Source organism: Chelonia mydas, chromosome 17, assembly GCF_015237465.2.
Source record: "Chelonia mydas isolate rCheMyd1 chromosome 17, rCheMyd1.pri.v2, whole genome shotgun sequence".
Classification (NCBI taxonomy): domain Eukaryota; kingdom Metazoa; phylum Chordata; order Testudines; family Cheloniidae; genus Chelonia; species Chelonia mydas.
The window spans coordinates 8,610,071-8,631,596 of NC_051257.2; the positions used below are offsets into that span (position 1 = coordinate 8,610,071).

The 21,526-nt window shown below is 42.0% G+C and overlaps 1 protein-coding gene and 1 long non-coding RNA gene across 12 annotated transcripts in view; both read right to left on the bottom strand.

Annotated features, from left to right (window-relative positions):
* MSI2 (musashi RNA binding protein 2) overlaps positions 1 to 21,526 on the bottom strand; it is a 389,199-nt gene that overhangs the window by 15,655 nt on the left and 352,018 nt on the right. For 7 of the 11 annotated variants that reach the window (XM_043531405.1, XM_043531404.1, XM_037880473.2 and 4 more), the window contains one exon: positions 5,983 to 6,159. The exons of the other annotated variants lie outside the window; for them this stretch is intronic. In XM_043531405.1, coding sequence (XP_043387340.1) covers positions 5,983 to 6,159 — 177 coding nt within the window. The remainder of the gene's footprint in view (positions 1 to 5,982; positions 6,160 to 21,526) is intronic. 11 annotated transcript variants of the gene reach the window in all.
* On the bottom strand, positions 8,465 to 19,931 carry LOC122463219. The gene is made up of 2 exons (XR_006286383.1): positions 10,490 to 19,931; positions 8,465 to 10,381 (listed from the first exon to the last, which is right to left on the bottom strand). It is a non-coding gene; the product is annotated as an uncharacterized LOC122463219 (long non-coding RNA).

Consider the following 21,526-nt stretch of genomic DNA (forward strand, 5'->3'; position numbering starts at 1 on the left):
TGTGAGCTTGGCCCGCAAAATAGCTGGTTGTAGAAATTTTATAGAAGTGTTTGGAAGCTTTTATAGAGCTGACACTTCGCTCTAGACCCAATAAAGGAAATAGGAAAACTCTCATAATTGCTAGAAGACTAAACACTTTGCAAAAAGCCATATTTTAAGGATTCACTCACCCATGGTGAGCTGCTAAATATCTGCCTTCTTGAAATATTAGTACCCAAATTCAGCTAGATCTAGAGCTAGTTTTAAGGCAGATTTGAAACAACAGCAATGACCGTGACTGACTTCTCTGATCTGAAAAAAGTGATGTGTTTTGTTAAGATGTACAGCACTTTAAAAAAATCTTGTCTAATATAAACCTGTGAATAAGTGGACTCAGATTTTAAAAGAAAAAGCCAAAAAACTTGAAATTGCTTCATGCCAGAAAATACAGTGAGGTGTTTTGGGGCCATATTTTTATTTAAAAGTTTCCAATTGTCACCTCAACCACAAGGAAAAGTGAAAGCTGGTCAGAGGTACTTCTGGTTTTAGTTTAGGGAAACCAGAGAGAGTTTAAGAGCCACATCTTTCAATGGAGTTCCAATCTGAAAAGAAAAGGAGACAGACTCTGCTCGGAATTATACCCTGTAGGCAGAATCAGGTCCAGGTTACGGGAGAGAAGAGTTGGAAGTGAGTTTTGCTGACCTAAAGGTAGGGGACTATTGTTTTCCAATATCATTTTTGGCTGTCAGTCCAAGGAGATCAAGAATTAGGTGTTATCCATTTTCCCCTTCCACCCAAGGCACCAACCAGCTGATGCAAGTCTCTACTTAGCTCAGCACAAAATCACTGTCTGATGACTCAGCATTAAACATGGGCAGGCACAGTTAACTTCCTCCACTGCTAGGGATTTTATCGTACTTGTGAAGTCTTGTTGATCAGGCCCCACATTTTCCACGTCTTAAAAAGTTTGGGTCCAATTTACTAACCAATTGCACATCATGAAACCATTCTGCACAGAACATTTCACAGCAGTAGAACTTCAGCCTAATAACTCAAACCTTCGAGTTTCTCATATGCAGAATTTGTGGTCCCAGTCTTTACCAGCAGATACTGTACCAGAGTAGGGTCGAGAGAGATGTGGGAAAGATTGTATGCATCTGTGGTTCATATCTCACCCACAACCCAGGGGTTCTCAGAATACAACCATGAGGATCTTCTAGATTTCCTCAGACCCAGCCACTCCTTGCCAGTGGTATCTTACCCTGAGGGTCAGATGGTCCAGTGCCTAGAGCAGCTGTAATCGAGGGGCAGGATCCATCAGATGTGGCAGAGAATGGGAAACAGAGATGGTTTGTTCAATATGTGCTTTGACTTAGTTGTGTGTCTTGTTACAGCCCAACTGTCTGTGTTCTGATCATTCACCGTGTCTAGTTAATTTTCACCTGTACTTGAAGTTTTGCCTGTTGGCTGAATTTGGCACCAATTCACTGTGCAGCCTACAGGGAGCAGGGCAAAATTTTTTTACCTTCTGTCTTACAAGGCGCATGCTGATGGTGGTTATTTTCAGTCTAGGCCCAGTGCAAAAGGAAAGACTAACCTGACACTATCCTTTCCCCCGCCTTTCCCTCCTCCAATCCACATACCCATCCATGACATCCTACACAGTAGCTGCCCTTCTCCTGACTTCCTCCAGAAACCTGTCAGCTCTGCTTCTTAGTTGCTCAACGGGATGGGTGCTAACAGGCTGAATATGCTCCCTCTGCAGCACTTTCAGTACTCACTGTCCTACTGCTACAGAACAGAGGTCAGGATGACTTGGGAAATTCTACCCCCACATGCTATTTGCAAAGGGAAAGCAATGCTTCTCTGTCAGCGGAGCCGAAGGGTCAGCGCATCAGTATCTCAAGGGAGCTAAGAGGGATGGAGAATGTATCATGGGACCAGATTGAGAGGAATATTGGGGTAGACAAGACAACAAAGTCCCAATATGAGTAACACCCAGCAGTGACAGCACCACAGAAAGGTGGCAAAGCCTCCGTGATGGAAAAGGAGAAAGGAAAAAGGATGCAAAAATTAAAATGATAATAACGTATGAGTTCTCACATCAGGAGCTGAGCAACCTGCATTAGGGACACTATTTTTAATGATGATTTGTATTACACTAGCCCCCAGAGATTCCAAGGAAGAATCAGGGTCCATTGTGCAATGCACTCTATAGATACAGGAACAGATTACAGTCTAACTCGATCAAACAGGCAATAGGAATTATTATCCCCATTTTACAGATTGGGAACTGAGGCACAGAAAGATTAAGTGACTTGCCCAAATTCATATAGGGAGTCTGTGACAGAGCTGGGAATTGATCCCAGGTCTCATACTAAGTGTCTTAATCACAAAGCCATCCTTCCTCTCGTAGTTTTCCTGTTTAATTGTGACTATTGGTATTTATTATTTGTATTTGTTGACTTTTTCTATCACAGTGCAATTATAAGGAAAGGGCTGGATGTCGCTGAAATATGACTGGGTATTAAAAATGATCTGTAGGTATGTACTGTACCAGGAAGCCCTGGAATAAGCCAGTTCAATTTTGTGATCATGAACTTTTATGAAATAAAGGTAAAACAATATTTTTCAAACAAACAAACAACCAGAAAAGCTTGAACAAAAAGTGATTGATGACTATTTGGGGGCTGCTTTTAAATTGAGGTTGTAGGGGTTGATGACTGAGAAGGGGATGGGAAGAACCTATTGGTAAGAGACAACGTAATCTCTAGTTTTATTAAACAGTGGAACTAACTTTCTGTCAAAGGCAGCCTGCTAAGCTCTGTACAGCTCTCAAATGAGTCTCCAGTGGGAAACAACAAAGCACAAAACATCTGTTTCAAATTTCACTCTTGGAAACAGCAATATTGCACAATCACATCCAGTCTGGGCATAAGCTAGTACTCAGAACAGATCTGGGTCTGTCAACCCCAGGTTACACAAAGGACCCACCAGAACCACATGAAAAAAAACAGCTACAAAAATTATGGGACTTGCAAGCATCCAGCTCCCAAGTTGTGAGGTTAGTTTGTAAGACCCCTGGTTCTTAGATCTTGTCGGCATGCAGAGTTGCCCTGGTTTAGCTACAGGTGTGATTTTAAGCTGATGTGGACAAACTGGTTCACACCCCTGTGTGGACATGCTCATTTCAGTTTAAATCAGCAGAGGTTATTAACCTTTTTCTTTCTGAGCCGCCCCACATGCTGTAAAAACTCCAGGCCTCACGTGATCCACAACAACCGTTTTTCTGCATATAAAAGCGAGGGCCAGCGTTAAGAGGGCCCTTGTATTAAGCAAGCAGGGCAACTTCCCAGGGCCCCATGCCACTGGGGACTTGCAAATCTAAGTTGATCAGCTTCAGCCCCGGGTGGCAAGGCTTGGGGTCTTGGGCTTCAGCACCGTGTGGTGGGTCTTCAGCTTTCTGCTCTGGGCCCCAGGGAGTCTAACACCAACCCTCCTTGGGGACCTCCTGAAACCTGCTCGTGGCCCCCCAGTGGACCCTGGACCCCTGGTTGAGAACTGCTGGAATATAGTATGCTTCACTTCCTGTACTCAGTTATTGGGGAGTCTTGCCAGGCACTGTTAAACAGTGGCCACTTTTCACCAGAGGTGGCCACACTCCTGCGATTCATCCCTGTGCACTGTACAACTGCACAGTTTATTGTACAATTCATGGAGCTAAATCTCCAAAGCTCCCTAGGATGCATTTGGTGCTACAGAAATACAAGTTCATCATCATTACATTCCCTCCTGATGTATCCTCAATGATTTCCACATTCCTGCATGAATATCCATAGAAACTAGTCTTTTTACTGAAATAATAATGTAGGAGAATTTTAAAAACTCCAATAACTTCAGGACAGTTTTTCTTACGAATAGGATTTTACCATTACATCATCCTTGTTCCCCTTTAAAGAAGCTTTTTTAACCAACTCTTAATGTGCATGTAACATACTTTTCAAAGTGTGGTTCTCCCAACACCTAATTTATACGAAGGAGCCAATAGCGGGAGCTCACATAATAATCCTAGCAGTTCAAGACATGCTAAGAAGGTGGAGACTCATAATGCTACAAAATATTCTGCTGGGAGCAATGACAGGGAGAAAGCTGAGGCTAGCTTATCTGGTGCTTTGTCCTATGAACTGCCATGTTAACACAGAGCCTGCTCGCAAATTAATCCAGTGTTGGACAAGAAAGGTCACCACTGAAAGATAAACTCTTTTTCGATAAAGTGTTGAGAAATTTCTAAGTCATGACTCATTATGACATTTGCCTTAGCATATGGTGCATTACTCTAAGGGGGATTCAGAATGCCTCTCTGGGAGGGAACGGAAAGGGCATTAGTTAAAGCATGACCAAGTTGGGCAAATAAATGCCACGTGACTCAACTCAGCTCATCCAAATTCAATACATACAAAGAAGTGGGAGGCGGAAATATTGGGGTTACTTACCTGTAAGTGGAGGTTTTTTGTGATGTGTGGTCCCTATCTGAATTTCACATGTGGGTACACATGTACACCACGCGCCTGAGTGGGGAATTCTTTTTAAAAGCATAGTCCATTAGCCCACTCACGTGCCGTGAGGCAGACCAAGACCTCTCTCGTTTTCCATTCTTACTGCAGTCCAAACAATCCACAGCAAAGGGGACAGAGGGCAAGTAGTGGAATACATATAGGGATCACCCATCTCAAAGAACCTTCAATTACAGGTAAGTAACCTCCATGTCTTCTTCAAGAGATGGTCCCTATGTGTATCCCCCACATGGGATATTAGCAAGCAGTAATCAAACAGGAGGTGGGTGCGAGGACATAGAAGTGAAAACTGACTGTAATACTGCTGTCCCCAAAGCTGGATCTGCGGTGGATGCCTGGACCAGAGCGTAACGCCCCATGAAGGTATGCAGAGAGCTCCAAGTAGCTGCCCTACACGTCTCTAGTAGGGGACGTCTCTCAGAGATGCAGCTGAAGCAGCTTGCCCTGTGGTGGAATGTGCCCTCACCCCCTAACGGGGATGAACGTGAGCTAGCTGGTAACAAAGGATAATACAGCCAGAGAGCCATTTAGAAAGTCGCACCAGAGAGGCATTGGTCCACACCACCCTTGATTCATCCTCGGTTCAGAGCATGAGGAGTGCTATGGCACACGTATGGACCAGCGGACACTGCTTGTTAAAAAATTCCAGAGTCAGGTGCATGGTGTGTATTCGTACCCAGGTAGGCACCATCACATGAAGAAGAACTAAAAGATTTAGCCATAAGATTATTGTCCTACATGGAAAATGTGCATGATACAGGAATTAAGATCAATCCATTTAAGGCTTTTGAGTACTGTGGAAATAAATTACACCTGATGACAAAATACACTCTTAAGCACCATTAAAGTGCATAGTATTTCAAAGGAAACAAACAAGGTGAGATATTTACACAGGTATAAAACAAGCATGATATAGATATAGCTATTTCTCTGGACATATTATTTACATTTAACGTTAAGTAAAAATACATTTTCCTCACGCAGTTGAGAAACTCACTTAATTAAAAACTAGAGTTAAAAATTTATGAGAAGCAATAAAAGGCACCCAAACTGAGTTAAACCCTTACATTTCAACTCTCAAGGATAAATTAACTAAGGGCCTGATCTAAAGCCCACTGAAGTCACTGAAAAGACTATATATATACACCTCACCAACGTAGAATGAGAATCTGTATACCAGCACTCTGTAGTATCAGGCTACCATGGACTCCAATGGATTTTGGATCAGGTCCTCAAAGAGCAGGTATTCCTGACCCTGACCTTAAGGGTTAAAGCAAAGTCAATCAAAAACTGTGGAATCAAGTAAAGGGCTCAAGTGAAGTTCCATAGCCAACCATGAACTGACATGCAGGCCTGCTTTTGTGCACCACTAAATAGGTGATGTATAGAATCTTTTGTTTCCCCCAAATGAATGAAATGCTATACAAACCTGGGCTCTTAAACTGATCCGGGCTGGGAAGGTGGTGGAGGGGGGAGTTACTCGCTGAAGCAGCGTGCTCACTACGAAGCATCTGAGCCACTCGAGGCCCCATGGAACCATAGTCCGCGTACGATAACGGGGCCCGTTGGTCACCGGGCGAAGAATAGAAACCATAATCGGGGATCCCTGGAGATACAGTGACTCTATCATTGTGGATACTGGATTCTTTCTTATATTAGTCTTTTCAATGTTAAATACTGTGCTTTTGCTTTTTTTTTTTTTTTTTTTTTTTTTACAGTTACAAATATGAGAAATTGAAAAGTAAAAGCTGAAATTTGAAGAATTGTGCAAAATTTGATTAGAGGAAATCAAGGCTACTTATTCTAGTCAGTGTATGCAGTGGCAAGAAAACTTCTAGTTTTAGAGAAGCCACCAGATGAATTACTGGACTTCCTCTTCCACAATACATTAGAATGAAATATAGCGTCCCAGTTATTACAGTAAGAAATACATTTCATATCGAGAGGAATAGTTGAACGCAGAAGTGAGCCAACTGGAGCTACCTTAGCTATAATTTATCCATGTAAACTTCCACTCCCTCCCATTAGAAATATATGTGTATATGAATCTGTATACTGTGTGTGCGCATTTGTATGTGTGTATGAACACATACTCCCCAAAGCATGCATCCATCTATCCCGAACAATGCACTAATATCTACACACTTCTTTTTCATCTCATGACACACAATCAGAGCAAGACTATACTCTCGGTTACACCAATGTAAATCCAGCGTAACTGTTCATGTCAGTGGAGTTGACACTGATATAGCTGAGAGCAGAATCTGTCCCATAAACAATCAGCGCCAGTCTCATTTTAATAGATGTGCTCTTCAGAAAGCTTATAACTGTCATCTAGAGTACCACACAAGGAGCAGAGAGTGACTTAAATTTAAAGAAATAACGAAATAACGAAATATTCCTGTGTAAACACCTCCTGTATAAATTTTACAAATCAGGCTACAAGTTCCTTCCTTCAAGCACAGCAGATTTGAGACTTTTTAAAAATAATAGTAATAAAAAAAAATTAACAAGAGGAAATGATTGTTTCCTCTTTGCATTACAAGGCAGAAGCTGCCACGAGAAGAAAATGTTCCGAACACCTGCAAACCTGCTGCTCTTCCACAATTACAACTGGTTTCAAACTAAAAACAAAAGCAGGCCTGAGCTTGTGGTTACAGTAACTGAGGAGAAGAGAATGTAGCAGGGGGGAACAACAGGAAAAGAAAGAAATTACATTAAATTTAACATCTACTGTCTTGTCAGCTGCCGAGCAAAAGAGGCCCCTCGGTATCAGGGTATGCCTACACTGCAGTCTGGAGATGTGATAGCTGGATCAAAGCCAGCTTGAGTGCCATGGAGCTGCAGGGGCTAGCCCTGCCTGCCCAGAACCCTGGGTACATAGTAGATCATATTAGATCAAGCTAGATGAAAACTTGCTTGGGTACATCTACAAACGCTGCAGAAATGCCTCCTGACTGTAGTAGAGACATGCCCTTGGTCTGCTGTGTTGGCTAATTAAAGGCTGGCTCCAGGAGCAGAGTAAAGCAAAGCAAGAGTATGTGGAAAAGCAGCAAATGGCTTTCATGCTGAGAATGAAAAGGTGTGGGCAGCTGGGATAAGAATTAAACAGAGCGAAATTACTTCCTTCCTCCACTTCCTCCCTGCACCTCTCTATAAAATAGTTCCTCCTTGGCTGAAATTTCCTTCTGATTTCATGCCAAGCATTTTTCCAGTGGTTCACTCTCACCCAACGCCTGTCATTTCCAATCAACTTTCCTTCTTCCTAGCTCCTCTCCACTTTTGCTTTATCCTATTAACCCTGGAGGTTGCTTTCTGCATGTCCATGCTCCCTGACAACTTGTTGATCTAGCGCGCTAATTTCGGGACGACTCTCTCCCCTCTCCTATCATAAACAGCCACGCACGATTTGGCAGACATTTCCATCATCAGTGTTTATGATCATAACTGCACGTGCTTGAAAGCAGCAGGAAGTTTTCAATACAACTGTCATTAAGACAAGTGAAAAATTCATATAACATGTTGCAAAAACATCTTCCCCTCAAAGGAATAAATGATATAACAACATTTAACGCTACCGATACAGATAAAAGTGGATAGCGGAGCAGCGCAGGGTCATACACATCAGGGAGATGGCATTCAATAAGGAGCTCTGAGACATGCGGAGAGGGGCACAAACAAAATGGAGGGGAAAACTCACGGAACAACGCTCAAACATCACATTCCTGGAGACAAGTGGCAACCATTTGAAGATGATGTTGGTTGACTGTCAGTTTTTTAGCATAACATGTTGAATGTGTTTATGTTTTGAGGCCAGGGCCCAACCTACAAAACTGGGTTCTGGAGGGAAACTTTCCCAAAGTTTTGGGGGCATTTGAATTGGGGGTTTCCATGAGCATTTTCACCGGAGGTTTTCACTGAGCTCCCGCTCTGGTTTTCTTAGGTGCTTGTACAGACAGCTCGGATAGAGGGATATACATACACAGCCTACATTTTGAAATGTGACTAATGATTTTGGGTGCCTCCTTTTTTAATTGCCCAACTAGACAGACCATGAAAGAGCCTGATTTTCAGAAAGTGCTGAGCACTTGCCCTCTGAAAATCATGCTCCTTTAAGGTCTCTCAAGCTAGGCACCCAAAACCATCAGTCACTTCAGACAGCGTGTGTGCGCGCCTAGACACTCACATATACATATGTAGGTTAATATCCCCAATAGCTCCAAGCATTATAGTGCTATAGAGGTGGGAGGAGAGAGACGACTCCTCTTTCACGAAGGGTAGCTTCCATTCATTACTATTTACACAGTGCTTTCAAGGTGTAAAGAGCTAGGAGTGTTTGAGAATCAAGTGCTGTAGCTGGATTTTAAAAGGAGCTGGTTAATGTTACAGATTGTTTGTAGTTACAGATGCTAAAATAAAAGGTAAGCAGATCTCACGCGTCAGGACATGAGATGACCACAAGCAGCCATTTGCATTCAGAGATCTTTTTGCCTTCCCCTAACACATCAGGTATGGCAATATATGGAAACAGAATTTGCTGAAGCAGAGTAGATCAGTCATTCGCATCTGGTATGCTGTCTCTGTCAGTGGCCAATATGCAAACGCTTCAGAGGAAGGTGAAAGGAAAATGTCATACACCTGGCTGATTAGGCAATACTGGTTAAGCTAGGGGTGGGGCAGAGATCTCCTTCCTGACCCCTCTGGAAATCAAATAATGTTCTGAAGCATGAGATTTGATTATCACTCAGCATGCATGACTGCAGAGGTTATTGCTGATCATAACATTATCCAGACCGTTTAAAAATGCAGCTACAATATTGGATTATCCTATTATCATTCTGCATCTTCAGAGCCCTGTACAAACATTAACTAATTAGTCCCCACGACTTTGGTGTATTATTATCCCCATTTTACAGGTGAGTAAAGAGAGGCTAATAATCTGATTTACAGAGGTGCTGTGCACTGAACTCCCATTTATGCTCATGGGAGAGAGAGCCTGGTTTTCAGAGGTGCTACATACCTCTAAGTGACTAGCCAAGGCCACATGGGCAAGTCTGTGGCAGAACCTGAAACAGTCTGCAGACACTCCTGGCTCTTAGTCCTGTATTCAGATCCATTAGAATATACTGCTTCTCTTACTTGCTGCAGTAGCAAACATCACATTGCTACCAAGTCCAGCCTCTTCTAAATCCATTTGCTACTTATCAACAGCCTTATATAGCTCTGCTGCTAGGTACAGTATGCTCTTTTATGATCAGGCCCCAGAAGCTCTAATCCTTCAGTGTGTATTTCACACACGGAATATCGCTTTCTGTCAATGACCAACTGCTGCCAGACACTTTGGTCCCTTCCTGGGGCATGTTTCCTGAGGACTGAAATGTTTTGATCAAACTAAAGTCTCTGGGCTTAATATATGGGTATCTGGGTAAAAATTAATAGTCTGTGATACATAAGAGGTTAGACTAGATGATCTAATAGTCACTTCTGGGCTTAAACTCTATGAAATTTCAAATTAAGATCAACAATCAAACCAGAGAATCTCCTGAGGATAACAAGATTGCTACTGAGGGATAGCTCAGTGGTTTGAGCATTGGCCTGCTAAACCCAAGGTTGTAAGTTCAATCCTTGAGGGGGCTATTTAGGGATCTGGGGCAAAAATTGGGGATTGGTCCTGCTTTGAGCAGCGGGTTGGACTAGATGACCTCCTGAGGTCCCTTCCACCTCTTGTATTCTATAGTATAATGAAAGAATATATGTGATCACTAAACTAGCATGTGTTTTTTGGGGGGGAGGGATAACTCAGTGGTATGAGCATTGGCCTGCTAAACCTCTTGTATTCTATAGTATAATGAAAGAATATATGTGATCACTAAACTAGCATGTGTTTTTTTGGGGGGGAGGGATAACTCAGTGGTATGAGCATTGGCCTGCTAAACCCAGGGTTGCGATTTCAATCCTTGAGGGGGCCATTTGGGATCTGAGGCAAATATTGGGGATTGGTCCTGCTTTGATCAGGGGGTTGGACTAGATGACCTCCTGAGGTCCCTTCCAACCCTGACAATCTATGATTCTACATACAGGTATGCTGGAGGGTCACAACATTATACCCAGAAGCTCACAGATAACCAGTCAGAAGATGCATAAGACGGAAGAGCAAACAGTCTGACAAATATAATAGATTCCGTTCAACAACTCTAGGGTGGAGATTTACAAGTTGCAGCAAATCTATTCAGCCTCTTCTCAGTATGCTTAAAAAGCAAACACCCTTCTGCAGGATCCCCCACACCAGTCAGGTCCCCTAGTTCATAACTGAAAGCCAGTGACATTTTTCTGTCAGCAAGTTCAGTCCTGTCCTTCGAAAATCAAGCTTTGTTCTGTCTGCCTCATATGTCACCACCAACTTGGGTTCTACCATCAGAGCTGTGCTGGTCGGGTCTGAGATAGAGTGGGACCTAGCTGTCTCTCCTCTGCAGCTGTACTGGCCTTACACTAAAACCTTGCGTTTGTCAGTAAAATAAGCAGCTATGCATCCAGAAGACATTAAAGGAGCTGATATCTGCAGTAACAAGGTACCATTTGTATGTTATTTTCTATCTGCAATCACAGGTTAGGGGTTGTCCTCTCCCTGCAGTCCCTTTGGCAGTAACTTTCACATCAGCATCTTGCAGGGATAACAGCAAAATGGTAGCATGTGGTGTAGGGGTTACTAGACATAGCAGCTTGAGCGAGGTCTGAACAAAGTGTCAGAGGAATGGTATGCTCCTAAACCCTATCCACACTACAGGCACAGTTATAAGCATTAACACTGCTCCAATCCACACCTAATAATGATCCAAACCATGTTCAAAAACCACATATAAACTAACCGGGACCTATCTACATGACAATTACAACTACAGACAGGGACTCAGTTACAACATGAAGGCCCCCGACTCTTTTCCAACACATTTCTTTTGGTGTAGAAGAGATGGAACTTTGCCCGTTCCCTAAACTGGGCGCAAGCCAAGCCAACTGAAGTGCAGACGCACTGCATAGCTGAGACTATGCGGTGTTATTAGAGAGTCAGGGCACGCAACCCGTCAGTGACGTCACAGTAAAATGGCTGTAAGAGGGGGGTAAATCCATGGTTGCAACAAGAATAGGTGGTATAAAAGTCTCTCTGTAACTGTACTCGCAGCAACTACCGACGAACACCGCTGTTGTTAGCCTGTTTCAAGCCCTAGCTTGGATATGGGCCTGTTAGAATGATGTTGGAGTATTAAAAATACTTGACGTGCACTGATTTGCAAGAAGACACAAAATACAATCTATTCAAGCCTGTCTCTTCTGAGTCCCGTAATTACGTGCCACGAGAAATAAATACGTTTCTCAGCTTAACTGTAATTTTTTGCAAGCGATCAATATTTATTGCCTAATCACATTTTCCATATTGCAAGTTAATGGTGTCACTCTCGCATGGGGCCAGAGTACTACACAGAGGCCATGCAAAGCTTCACTTGTAGAAACTGCAATCACGGAGCCAGCTCTTGTCGCAGCCTTTACAAAAGGATTTCCACTCAAGCGGCTCATCTTTAATCATTATAAAAGCACAGAAGTTTAATCCATTTTTGATGTAAGCGCTAATAGCTTTGTGTCCTTGAAGTTCAAAGTGGTCTTCGTGCATGTCGCTAATTAGCCGAGCAAGCAGCCATTCAGCTCCCTCTCATGTTTCTAATTAGATCCTTAACAACAAACAAATGTCAACCTTACAAAGGCTGTGCTACATTCTCCTCCATTAGTTAAACAGTTTGGGAGGGATGCAGATGCCATTTTTATGCCATTTTCCCCGTTGGAACATCTTGCACCCTAGTCCGAGACCTCATCTAATCTCCAGGCTGGATGACGTCACTTGGTTAGGCTACCGTCGAGTGATGAGGCCAGAGATGTCTGTGGCTTGGATGCACGTACTGGTGAGTGGTTCTGCAGGCTTACAAGGGGCTGAGGATGCAAACCTGGCTAGGCAGACATTTTGCATGATAAGGGAAAGGGAGACAGCCCAGAATGCTCGCTGTGCTGCTGTGACACTTCAAAGGGACAGGATGGAGGACAGAGCTGCAGCTTGGGTGAGTGCCAACAAAATAAACACAAGGATTGAGAGTACTTAGGCCTTGTTTACGCTTCTTTTTTGGGGGGGAGGGAGAATCTCCCACTGGTAGGAGTGACAGGGCTCAGGTGGCTGCTGGCCCAGTCTCATCTATATCTGCTCTGAGCTGAGGAGGGTTACCAAGTGATAAAAATGCCAGTGTCCTGTAAACTACTGCTAGCACCATGGCGGCCAGTGCTGGAAGCTGCTCAAAAGAGCCTATTCTAGCTACAACCACCACTATTTAGCATGTGGCAGTTGGTTGATCAGACTGTATGATGCACGTTTAATTTGTGGAAACACCCTCCACCCACCCAAAGTTGCCACACCGTCCTTTCCCCTCTTCTGAAGTGATGCCACATCTGAGCAGAGAGGGACTCCAGGAAACAGCAGCCCAGAATGCTTTTTGTCTTTCCTCTGGCGCTTCCAAGGAGCAGCACAAGTAACAAAAGGGATGGGGCCCATGCACCGTCAGTTTGACAGCTGATTCAAAGCCTCCAAACCAGACTAGAAAGCCACATCTCCAACACAAGGCTTCCCTTGCCAAAGGTTCTGAGCACATGTGCACGTGGGGAGTTCAATCTGGCACGTAGCTTGCATCATCATCACCAAATCATTTCATTACTGTCCACAGACTGCACCAAAATAGGTCCACAGCACACACTCGCATGTCTTATCAGTTAAGCCAAGGCAGCCAAACAATAATAATTTATAGAAATACTATATGTGAATAAATTCTGACTTTTCAGACATTTTACAAACAGGTATCAATCTAATGGTACTGGAATTTAAAGTTAATTTAAAATCTAACGTATTGTAACACTTTAGATACTTTACGCTAAATGCTCAGGACTGTTTTCTTTCACTTCTACTGCACCTTCCCCACTCTCCTCCCTTTCCCACCCACTTCCCTCCTCCTGCTTTGGGTAACTGTAATGCCTTTACATTTCAAAAGAAATTGACTCAGATTTTAGTTTATTTAGGTTGTAAACTCTTTGGGGGCAGAGATCGTCTTGGTGTTTGTACAGCACCTAGCCCAAGGGGGGTTTGGGGACACAACACCTAATATTGACATGGCTGTAATACATGATGAAGTTTTCCTCTCCTTCTAACATAGTACTGCAATGAAGTGTTTATCATGAGATAAGGTAAATGGCTCTTTTCTAATTTCAACTCTTTGGCTTCAGAGCTGGCGTTTTCTGATGTGCCTAAGGGAGTTAGGAACCCAACTCCCTTTGAAAGTAACTTCCCTTGAGACACTTGCAAATCTCATACCAGATTCCTTTCTTGGCCCTCCCAAATCAACTCTCAATGCTCCTCCAGCCTCTATGCTCTTTTAAAGTGGCGGACTTAGACTCCGATCCTGAAAAATGCTTTCGGAAAGTGGCTGTGGTTTGCCCCACTACCTGTGGATGTCAAGTGACACAAGCAAACGTTTGCAGAACCAGGACCTGAGGTTGAATCCTGTGAAGTGCTGAGAACCCTGAGTTCCCATCGATTTCAATGGATGTTGAGTGTGCTCAGCACATTGCAGGATCTGACCCATCTCAGATTTTGAGGAGAAAGTCCTAACAGACTTGCACATGCCTGTCCATGGCTTACCCCTTTACTGACATCCTACCAAGAGGCAAACAGGGAAAGTTTTTTACCTGTAATCTTGCTCTCACATGAAATTATTTACTAATAATTTTGCTATTTAAAGTGAGGGAAGAGCAAACCTCTCTGGCATGATCACCTCTTATTGGAGGATAAGAAATCTGTTGCTACTTATACCATGGGCAACCACATTTGCATTAATTGTTTATCACAGCCTGGACAGACCTTTTATTAATATTAATGAGTAACTGGGAACAAAGGGCCCCTTTATTTTTAGCCTACTCTAATTGCGTAGTAATTACTCATCTACAAAACAAATGAGCCGAACTCCATTGCCATGGCAACAGAAACTTCGGCCTCCCACTGTAACACATTAACCGGCTATCATTTCTGTTAATTTTAAATTGAAGCCTTTTGTACAATAACAGGCAGTGGAAGAGCCAAATTAAAACAAAACTGGGACTTCATTTTACTTAATATTTTAATTCACAGTAGTAATTCACATTCTGCTCCTAAAGCATCTCCTTCATACACACACCTGCCTATGGATCACTGTATGGAAACATGCAGGACTGTACAGAAAAGGGAAAGGAAAAAAACCCACCCTCGTTCTATGGAAGATCATCTTCTACCAGGAGTTTACACAAGGCACAGGTATTAAACTGATTAGAATTAACTAGCCAAACATGTATATGATATTAAGCAATTATGGGTGAGGCAACTGCACTGACAGATAAGCAAAAGAAAAAGTCATTCCAAGAGTGAAGCTAAAAGAGACCAGTCCATCCAATTAAGCCAGAGGTTCTGAAACTCCTTCATAGCGCGGTCTGCATTTTAACAGAGAAATCAGCTCTTGGAAAGCCTCCCATTCTATTCATGTCTGCATTTGTTTAGTTGGAAAAGTAACACGGTATTAGGAAAGTATTCTAGGCTTCCCCCTTTAATGCTATTCTGCAACTGGAAGTAAAGAGACACCAGCACCATGCGATCAAACAGCTCTGCACTAAATTGAGTAGGAATCAGATTTTGCCCTTAGATGCTGCATGTTTTCCAGGCAAGTCGCCCACATAGTATTTTGTCCTTGGTACCACAGGTCGTAGCTGCAGTTTTCTATGAGCAAAAAAGATAGCGAGAGGACATAGATGGGGGGATGGTAGAGGGGGGTGTTATGTACTCTGAACAATGATGCCAAAACAAGAAAGAGCACACTGATGTTATTCTAGGACACCAGGAGGAGTTTTTCTAGCCTTATAATGCTCAGAAGTTTCCAAACTGTTCCACGTGAATGCTGCCATTGACATTAGAGGAAATGAATCTCCTACCTACAGACCTTATCCAGCACCCATTGAAGGCACTGGGAATCTCTGTAGCATAAGGGCAAAACATTAGCAGTGACCACATAGGAGCCATCATTAGGCCACCTTTAAGGCAATCATTGTTTGCCATGACACTTGAGACACAGCCCTTAGGGAAGAGTCAATGGAGACCTAAAGAGATTTTGAAAGAAAAATGGAAGCCATCTGAGTGAAGTCAGGGTATAACAATAATCCTTTGCGCTCATGTGGTACTTTCCCACAAAGTGCTGTGGCTATGCTAATTGTATCTCCCCCCACCCTGATAGGTAATATTCCCCCCATTGTACAGAGAGGAAAACTGAGGCACAGAACCCTGAAGTGACTTGCACATAGTCACACATTGATTCAGAGGAATACAGCCCTTGGTTCTGATCCTTTGCTGCAATTACCAAACAACACTCAAATGAACTTGCTGTCTGACTTTTTTTCCACCCAATAGTGAAGGTCCGTATAACTAACGTTCAATTCTACTTTCCCTGGCTTTTATTATCCCTTCAAGTTAATGCCAAGGCAGATGGATACAAAAGTTTGCTGTAGTGAAAAGACCTCTGTATCCTTTTTACTTGCCTGTATCTCAAATAGAAAGGGGGGGGGGAGGGAGAGAAAAAGATTGTCTCTGTACTCACTGTATTTAACTTTCTCCTGCGTTTCGGGGTCAAATTATTTGAAAATACTAGTGTAAAAGCTTGTAAAATGTGTGTGGTTTACACCTTTAGCAGCTACTCTGCATAGAAGGTATCACGCTCAATTTGTACTGCCTTGTTGGGTTGTGATTCAGCAAGATTCTTAAGCAGGTGCTTAACTTTAAACATGTAACTAGTTCCATTGAAATCAACTGGACTATTCACATGCTTAAATTTAGGCACATACTTAAACTCTTTCCTGAACTGGGGCCTGATTGGTTTCAAACCTTGCTGATAACTCACGTAAGGGCTTGTTACATCATGTAAAATAAAGCTGCATTCCAACAACTAGGAGCTTTGTCCCTAAAAAAAAATCTGAATGACATTAACTGGCTGTTCCAGCACTTTGCTAGAATAGAGTCAAATCTACTTGTCAAGCGTAAAACTTTCAGTGCTCTGAAACGGAAACATTCTCCTGAATGCATGATTAGCCTGTTTGGATCACAATACCGTTCAAGCTTATGTGGAGCCACCACTTGGTGTGTGTCAAGAGAGGCACCCTGGTACCCGGAATGATCTCTGTGGACAACTGTTTTCCCATTGAAAATAATTCCACTGACTGAAAAAACCATTAAAAGTTAGCTACTATATTCATTAAAGATTAACTCATGCTGTACTTAAGTCTGTACTTCAGAGCTGGTCACTAATTGCCCTGGAGATGATTTATCAAGTGCACAGGGTTTTCTATTACAAAGTTATTGATTAAAGCTGATGTATTTTAACCACAATAGACTTCAAGCAGGAGCCCTGTAAAATGACTATAACCAAGGTCAGTGCCTGGCACAGCAGCAGATTATTTTAAATGTGCTGAAATTTTTATATGGCTCCGTAAGAGGTTCAGTTCCTCAAGGATAAATAAAACGTTTCCAACAATAAAATAATATAAACAGGTATTTTGTGGGGTTTGAGCCCTGGAAGGCACTTCCAGGCATATGTTTTCTATAATGGCTTTGAAATTATCTTGGATCAACGTATGACTTTAGACCTGTAATAGAAATGATTCTGCTTTAATTCCCTTTTTAAAAAACGAAACAAAACAACCCCGCGTCCTTCAGGGAAGTAATTGCAGAGCACATAAAATAGCGAGGAGAAGAGAGGTGTCACTAACAAGGCTGAAAAAACACCTCTCAAGGAAATGCATGACCTCATCTCTACAGCCGTGTTGCACATGCCTAGAAGAAAATGGAGTATTTCCCCTTCAGACATGTGCTTATTCAGCACAGAGTTTGGTTTCTTTTACTTCTATTCCTATAACAGGAGACATTTTCCTTTTGTTTGCATTCAACTGTTTAATCCACAAGATAGAAGAGCTCATTTAACCGACTGGGAATGAAGGAGTCCTACAGCAAGGACACACCATTATGTAGGTACAAAATGGTTGGGGTTCTTCCATTTCATGCCTTCTTCTCAGACCAACATTTTCAGACGCAGCCTTAATATTATAAAGATGAGCAAAGGATAAAAATCTTGAGCAGCTGCTAATTTTTAGATGCATCAACTCTGCAGAGTGTTCCAGTTGCCAGCCTCTGTCAAGTAATTACTGGATGTTCCAGTGGAGTGAGAAATTTCAGCCTGCTTCCTTTTCCCAGGTGGTCTGCTTGTTAGGTTCTGGTTTTTCAGATTACATGGCTTGGATTAAATTTTATGTATTTTTATATAGTAAAATAAAAAAAGGAGTGCAGTTCCATTTGAGCTGTCACTCCAAAGGAAAATATCCTAAATCGGCAGTATAAATTCCAAGTTGGTTCATCATTAGATTGTTCAGCTGTTGGTCCTTATGACATTTCAGCGTGTTGATCTAGATTTCCCTCATTCCACACACACAGACCGACTGTTGTCCCACTATTTTATTACTATAATTTGCTAACACAATCAGTGCTTAATGACAAGACTAAATATTTTTAGTGCACCTTATTTAAGTGTAAGACATGGATTTCTACACCCTCTGCAATTTGCCGCTCAGCTAACTTTTAGATACATTCCTCATTTCATCATGTCTTGCACATTAAACAGTGGGTCCCCACATCTCTGCAACAGATTGAAATCTAAGGGGTAAATTATTCCCGTCTCTCCCTTTGATGTATAAGCGTTGCAACTCTTCACTAGCAAAAAGGGAAATCTTGTGCACCATGCATCCAGCAGATAGTACAGATGTCTATAGGATTGTGATTGTGTCAACTACATCCAAGAAGTTCTTTGGCTAATTTATTTTGCTCTATCAGAGGTAAGGAGCAAATGCAAATTCTTAATTGCATCTGGAAAGCACATTCCAGATACTTTGTTTCTTTCAATAACATTTGCTGAGATAAGTGTCCTGAAGACTACATTGAACACACTCTGTAGGCTATGAATGTGCTCAAAACTAACATTTAGGCCACAGGAAGAGCTCCTAATTCTATTGGAGGGAGATGGGGGGAGTATGAGCACCGTAGGGGAACTTTTCTACTCCCAGCAGGATATTTTCTGACAAACAACAAACTAAAATGAAAAAAAAGTGTAATTCAGGACTTGAATTACTAGCTGTTAAATCTATTCACTGCTGATTCATTTTGAAAACAATTTAAAAAGTTAAGTGCATAAAACTGGGTGCAAAAAGCAAAGACATTTGTTGGCTCAATGGCAAAGATGATGAACTTGTCTTTTACTCCTAATGCTGGTATTTATGAAATGTTAAATCTTAATTTAAAAATGTTCCCTTAAGCCCAGCGACATGGCAATGAATACAAACCATGACTAGCACAGAGTCTGTTGCATAACAAGATTTGAGGTTTATGACCTAAAAACAATTCCCTTGTGTCTCAGGAGAGTCGGGTAGGAAGCTGTTTTACATACATTATATTATTTAGCTATCTTATGGGGTGGTTTGCATTTTGCACAAACAATTTAAGACCTGCAAAGAATGATTCTATGGGCTAATGCAGACAGTTGAGGGATTAATGAGGAAATCATGATTACAAATGATTTAAAACAAAACCTTAATTTTCTAATACAAACTAAAACAACAGAACATATTCATATTCAAAGATCTAATTCCCAGGATTTTTAATTTGAAAAATAAGGTAAATTTACTATCAACATAAGAGTACGTGTGAGTTCTTGTGGTGGGAAAGGATGTAGGTTAGCTACAGCCACGTTCAGTTTATAAATTCAGATAATGGGGTTTAACAAATACAGTACTATGGATCCAAGCCTTTAGGAGTACACTGGTTTCTTGACAGCCCTACTCTTCCAATCAAACCAATGCTATGCTTTTGACGGACACGCTATTTCAAGCTGATGATATCTATATCAACTCAACAATGCATGTTCTACAACTACATCTACTGCTACCAGTACGACGACTACAGTGCATGCATTTAGTTCAGTCCCACAGATACATACACTCTAAGAACAGGCAAGGGGAGGTGTGAAATGTTTTACGGTACGACAGGTGTTTTGTTTTTTTTTAAGTAAGGGAAATTAATAAAAACATAAAAAGAAAGTGTACAAAAAAAAAAAAGAGACATTTCTCAAGAGTTGATATGAGTTGTTTCTTGAACCGTTTCATCTGAACAAGCAAAAAACATGCAACCAGCTGCTACTAACAAGAAGCTGGACACTGAGAGAGGATTAATAGGTGTGGACAAACCTTCCCGCTGAGCGCGCTCAGAAGAGTGTTTGAGAGGAGGTGTGCACGTCCGAGTGTAAGAGAGGCCGGAAAGAATGCCTCAGAGACACCCTCTCTCACAGCAGCCCCAACCAAGCAAGAGAGAAAACAACAAAAACATAACTGCTCACACTCACCATCAAGGTCAGTAGCTCACGTTACTAGATTTGTTATAGCTGGCAAGTATAAAGTACAGTAAGGGGTTGTTGGGGGCTCAGGGATCAAAGGCAGCATTTGCAGTTGGAGACTGGCAAGATGTTAAGGGTTGGGGGGAGAGGGGGAAAGAGGCATATGTCCTTAGCTTCAAACCACAAGAGAGTCCTGAGCCTTCTCTGCCTTATACCTCTTGTCATCGTTTATACTGGGCAGAGTGGGTGTAAAATGTTGCCCTTCTGATTTGCTCATGTTTTTGCCCCCACTTTGAATGACTGCACCAAGTGTCAAGCAGTGAAAAATCAGGCCCGTTGTATTATTATTTTATTCTCCACTCATCAGGGAGGAATAGTTAACAGTAACAAGCTGGGGAGCACACTAAGACTATCTGGTGGGGGGGAAAAAACCCAACAACTTTCTGCCAAATTTTATTTTGTTTTCCGTTTTTGGGGGTTTTTTTCTTCCAAATTAATCCCCCCTCCCAAGTGTAAGATAAAAATGTTTTCTTCCCTCTGTTTTCCCTTTTTTTTAAACAATACTTACAAGACAAAAATGATTGCGCTCAAAATATGCCAGGTGAAATTAAAAGAAATGTGACACTGATAGTGAAATTGTCTAGGAGGAGTTTGCAGCATTCAGACTTTCAATCTTGCTAATTTTACATGGCCCAGGTCCCAATTCATTAAAAAAAAATACAAGGAGGGATGAGGTTATCAAAGCCAACTAGAGAATTTAGCCACACAGGTCCCACGGAAGTGAATGGGAACCGTGTGGCTAAATCTAAGTCAGTTTAGAAAAATTTCACCCATTGCTTCTACATGGGGCTGTTGGTTGGGTGCGTGATTTATAAAGGGACGCATCAAAGCATAAACCTCCCAGTCTGGGAGAAGAGTTTAGCAAGTGTGAATTTATGAATGACACTGAATACAAACACAGGGAAATGTCCCTTTCTACTGATCACAGGAGTTACTGTTGCAATTGGTATCAGACCTTATTCCATCTAATAATAGTAATTGGTGGTTGTATTCCCATAAGTAGAAATATGACAAAAAAATTTAAAAAAAGAAAGAAAAAGGGAGAAAAGGAAACAGAAGCCCACAATGTGCAGAATCACAAAAATGATTACTGACCAAAATAGGTTCATGACATTAACACAGCTGACATGCAAGTTAACTGCACCCCAGGCTGAAATAATCTAGGCATATTCCTTTGATGATTATTAAGCAAACATGCAAATTTTACACAGTACATGTAAGAACACCATCTTAGGTTACACAGAGGTCATCAATGCCCAGACAACACGGTGATGGGGCTTTAGAAATGCATTAGACAAAGTCTTGCCTGGAAGTGTGCATGCATTTTGGGTGCTGAACAGATCTTAGTTTGCTTATGTTCCATATTTTTGAAAGAGCTCAACT